Source organism: Epinephelus moara, chromosome 22, assembly GCF_006386435.1.
Source record: "Epinephelus moara isolate mb chromosome 22, YSFRI_EMoa_1.0, whole genome shotgun sequence".
NCBI classification, from domain to species: Eukaryota; Metazoa; Chordata; class Actinopteri; order Perciformes; family Serranidae; genus Epinephelus; species Epinephelus moara.
Window position 1 is genome coordinate 34,434,541 of NC_065527.1, and position 4,819 is coordinate 34,439,359.

General features: G+C 40.8%; 1 protein-coding gene and 1 long non-coding RNA gene across 2 annotated transcripts in view; one reads left to right on the plus strand and one right to left on the minus strand.

The window, feature by feature from the left end:
* Window positions 1-259: 259 nt before the first annotated feature.
* LOC126383540 (uncharacterized) lies at window positions 260-1,597 on the minus strand. Its single transcript, XR_007569170.1, has 3 exons — window positions 1,343-1,597; window positions 550-603; window positions 260-368 (listed from the first exon to the last, which is right to left on the minus strand). It is a non-coding gene; the product is annotated as an uncharacterized LOC126383540 (long non-coding RNA).
* Window positions 1,598-2,623: 1,026 nt separating this feature from the next.
* abcf1 (ATP-binding cassette, sub-family F (GCN20), member 1) overlaps window positions 2,624-4,819 on the plus strand; it is a 57,587-nt gene continuing 55,391 nt past the window's right edge. The window contains exons 1-3 of the mRNA XM_050033973.1: window positions 2,624-2,879; window positions 4,226-4,272; window positions 4,384-4,461. Coding sequence (XP_049889930.1) covers window positions 2,771-2,879; window positions 4,226-4,272; window positions 4,384-4,461 — 234 coding nt within the window. The 5' untranslated portion in view covers window positions 2,624-2,770. The remainder of the gene's footprint in view (window positions 2,880-4,225; window positions 4,273-4,383; window positions 4,462-4,819) is intronic.

Sequence of the window (4,819 nt, forward strand, 5' to 3'; positions counted from 1 at the left end):
CAACTCCAGCAGATTCTCAAATTGAATATAACACCTAATGCAAATGCCAATATGCAGGGTGGAATCTGTAAAAGAGCTGAAAGACAAGTACAAGGATGTGGAGCTTGCTTTCAGGCCATGAGCATGTGATATCTGGGGATTTGAAGGCTTCACTCTATCCAACCCTGATGACTGAGGCAAGGCCTCTAGACCAACACACCAACCCCTATGAACATCTCCTCTCCTGATGAACTAATAGATAATATGAATTGTTTTAATGCACACTTTGACAGGGACAGGTAGGAGAACGGCATCAGGACGGTGCTCCTTCAGACCAGTGGCGGATTTAGGAAATTTGGGGCCCAAGGCAAAGGCAGGCATGGGGCCCTCTGAAATGAGAAGACAACACACAAAACAACAGGTCAATTATACAGATACATACATTTTAACAGTATTATTTTTTACCAGCAGGTTCTCTGATAGAATACTTAGAATGGATCACATACATAGAATTGATTTCACTATATAAGTTGTTATTTCATAACTGTATATGTGACAGAGATGATTTACCTTTACACAGCTCAAATTTGGGCAGCAGCAGCTGCTGTCCTCTATGTTGTGGTGCTGAAATGAGAAGACAACACACAAAACAACAGGTCAATTATACAGATACATACATTTTAACAGAATACACATGTATTATTTGTTTTACCTTTTGTCCCTCTCTTCCTGTCCCTTTTACTCATATTAATCTCTCTTTTTTCTTTTTCTCTTCCTGTCTTTTTCTCGTAGTCTTTGTATTTCTCTCCCTTTTGTCCTTGTCTTTTTTCTTCTTCTGTCCCTTTTACTCATATTCCTCTCTTTTTCTTTTTCTCTTCCTGTCCCTTTTACACATCTTCCTGTCCCTTTTTCTTGTTGTCTTCCTCTCCCTTTTTTCTTTCTTCTTCTTTTTCTCTTCCTGTCTTTTTCTGTAGTCTTTGATTTCTCTCCTTTTTGTCCTTGTCTTTTTTCTCTTCCTGTCCCTTTAACTCACATTCCTCTCTCTTTTTTCTTTTTCTCTTCCTGTCTTTTTCTCATAGTCTTTGTATTTCTCTCCCTTTTGTCCTTGTCTTTTTTCTTCTTCTGTCCCTTTTACTCATATTCCTCTCACTTTTTCCTTTTTCTCTTCCTGTCCCTACAACAGTAAATGATAACACACATTAAAGCAATAAAACGCCTACTAAATAATTGATTTCTCAGCCTCTGTAGCAAATAGAAACGAAATTCAAAGGTTACTTCAAAATGACCCATACGCTTCTGTCTTCAAGGAATACTTATCAATATAGGGGGGAAAAAATCACCCATGGACAGTTTTGATACTCACTAGTTCATTTCTACATGACGGACCCTCCCCAACAGGTGTCGACGTCGTTGTTGTACTTTCGGTAACTTAGACATCAACTTTCGGGTTTCCTCCTTCTTCCTCCTCTTTTCAGCACCGCTGGGGTAGCTTCTTTTCATTTTGTGTTTTCTTTTCTCTTCTCCAGTACTCCACTCTTCCTCTCTCGCCACTTCTCGCGCCGTTTGTTTTCGTTTTTCTGCTGTCTTCCTGGATCCGTTCTGCACATGCGCAGTAAGATGGACTGATCCATTGTAGTGGAGACTGAAGGGGGGGCCCCGACACACACATAATACGATAAGCATTCTGCTGGCATTTTAGTGAGAGGATTTTATTCAAAAACATAATTAATGTGCATAATATAACTATATTAACCATAAGTGTATGAGGATTTTTATGGGGCCCTCAGGAACTTGGGGCCCTAGGCAACCGCCTAGTTTTGCCTAATGGTAAGTCCGCCCCTGCTTCAGACCACAAGCCCCTCACTCTCTCCCTAACCGATGTGTGTGCTACACTGAGCACAATTAACTCACGCCACGCTGCTGGCCTTGATGGCATTCCCAGATGCATGCTCCAGGTCTGCGCTGGGACTGAGGTCCTGACTGACATCTTCAACCTATTGCTGGGCCAAGCAGCTTTCCCATGTGCTTTTAAACCACCTCCATCATTCCAAAACACTGCACTGCAGCAAGCCTTAATAAATTCGACTGTGTTGCACTCACCTCCACGCTGGTCCTGCCTGCCACCCACACTTCAGTTCACCTAAAAGTAGTAGAGAGGATGCTATGTCTTCGTTGGGAGGAGGTCACACACAGGACTTTCACCCAGGAGACTGCCGATTGTTTTCCATGTAAAATCTAAAGTCAACACTGACTTATTTTAACTTTATGTACTACATATTTCATATATGCGTATATACCCACCACTACACCACTGTCTGGGAGAAAGGACTCACTAGGAGAAATAAAAAGATTAGGGCAAACAGGAGAAGGAGTATAAAGCATACTGGAGTGTAGTGAACATGGACAAAGCAGAGGATGTTTGGTGAACTTATTAAGGAGAACAGGACTGGTGAGGAAAAGCTGACACACTACACACTGTAGAAGCTAAGTGACGACAGAAGATGGCAATAAAACAACACTGCTGCAATGAAACGTCAAGGAGAAGAGTCCCCCACCCCCCAACACTCTCTCTCTCTCTCTCTCTCTCTCTCTCTCTCTCTCTCTGTGACTCACACTCACACATAGTCCTCCAGCCTAAAGGTGGTGATATGGCACATCATGCTTTTTGCAGAGCACGGGCAGTGATAACGTAGACGAAGCAGAATGAAACTTTGTTGACCCGGCATGTACCTTACGTTTTTGGGCCGCATGACGTGTGTGGCTGATAAACCTCTCTGGAAAGGAAAAGCACATGGTTTTAGCCAAGTTGTTGTCTGAAAGTCGAAGTCAAAGTAGCAAAATGCCCAAGAAAACGAAAGAAGGAGCAGAGTGGGTGGACGATGAAGTCCCGCCGGCAGCTGGTGAGAAAACGTTAACGTTTAGTGAGAAGCTAACTGGCATGCTAAATAGCATTACAGCTAATGTAGCATTACAGCTAAATCAAGCATGAGTCCGGATAGGCTGTCGCTAATGCCAAACTCCGTTGAAAAACTTCAATTTTCACTTTAACCTTCTTAGTGGCAACAGCGTATAACTTGTCTCAAACGACTTTAACTATTTAATAAATCTTTAGCAACTTCTGATCGATTCGGATGTAAGATAATTCATCTGGAAGCATTCATTTTAATAAAATTCCAACTTAAATAGTTAGAGTATATTGCTTTATAGCTAACGTTGTGCTAGACAGGGCCTTGAACGCCATAATTAAAACGGCCAAATTGTCATGAAGAGGTGGACCAGTGGTTGAGGAACATCTAATCTGAACAAATGTGAGATAGGTTTTATGTTTTTGAGTTACATGCGGTAGGTTTTGCCAAAATAATGTATTTCCGGAATCGACAAACAAGATGAGATTTAATTGCCATATATGTGAGTTAAGTGTAACAGCACGACAAACATATCGGGCTCATTTGGCCGGTAAAAGCAACTAAACCGGCACCAACCAATATACCTTATTTTAATTGATAAGTGAAATGGAATAGTGAACGGCGTCAGGTTTTTACAAGGACTTTAACAAAGCACATTTCAGCTAGCCATGACGCGTCTGTCCATTGGTGTCAATGATGCAACGCTATTGTAAGCACTGATGAGGGAGATAGTGTCGCAGTTAAGTCTCAGTTTGACATTAACATCAGATACTATTTGGACTCTCGCCATTACTGTATAGCTTTGACTTTATGTAACTGCAAGTGCAAAATAAATGAAACAATGACAATAAGGATAAGGTTGCTGACTCAAGGGTCAAGGGTGTTTGAGGGTGTTCACATCCCTGTTGGGTGAACAGTGTACAACCATGAGGTCTTTATACAGATGGGAGACAGATGAATGGAAAAGGGGAAGTTTCCAGAACAGCTTCAGACCCAGAGATAATCCCTCATTTGTTGTTTTTGATGATGTTAGTGCAGACTGCATTTTGAGTCTTCATTGACTGCTATTAATTCGATATGTTGAAAATTATGGTTTTACTGCAGTTTATTTGAACTTCTGTTCCATACTGAGAGAGTTCAAAAAGGGCTACAAGTTTATTTATGGGTGTCAATGCCCTCAAGTTGTAGCAGAGAGTCAGCACCTAACTTCACATTCATTGTTTAATGTTAAGTCCAGTTTGCTGTAGTACAGACCTGACACGACAGTCTTTGTCCTAATAATGCCTGGTAGCTCCCCACTGATGTTTTTCACAAATTAAATATCGGTTTTCCTCCCACAGAAAAAGCTGTGAAAAAGGGGAAGAAAGATAAAAGGGGGAAAAAAATTGTGAGTATTAATTTGTTTAGTCTCTAAGTATCAAAATGCTTCATAACTTCTGTTTTATCTCTGTGGCACAATATGCCTCATTGAACTTAAAGTGTGAATGTTTATCTCCAGTTCTTTGAGGAACTCGCCACAGATAGCAAACCTGAGACTGTAGATGAGATGGCTGTGAAAGACACGCAAGGAAAACAGGTAATCTTCACTCTGAAAGTAGGTCTTTAACTAACATGTACAGCCGTGGCCAAAAGTTTTGAGAATTACACTAGTACTGGTTTTTACAAAGTTTGCTGCTTCAGTGTTTTTAGATCTTTTTGTCAGATGTTACTATAATATACTGAAGTATAATTACAAGCATTTCATAAGGGTCAAAGGCTTTTATTGACAATTACAGTAAGTTTATGCAAAGAGTCAATATTTGCAATGTTGACCCTTCTTTTTCAAGACCTCTGCAATTCGCCCTGGCATGCTGTCAATCAACTTCTGGGCCACATCCTGACTGATGGTAGCCCATTCTTGCATAATCAATGCTTGGAGTTTGTCAGAATTTGTG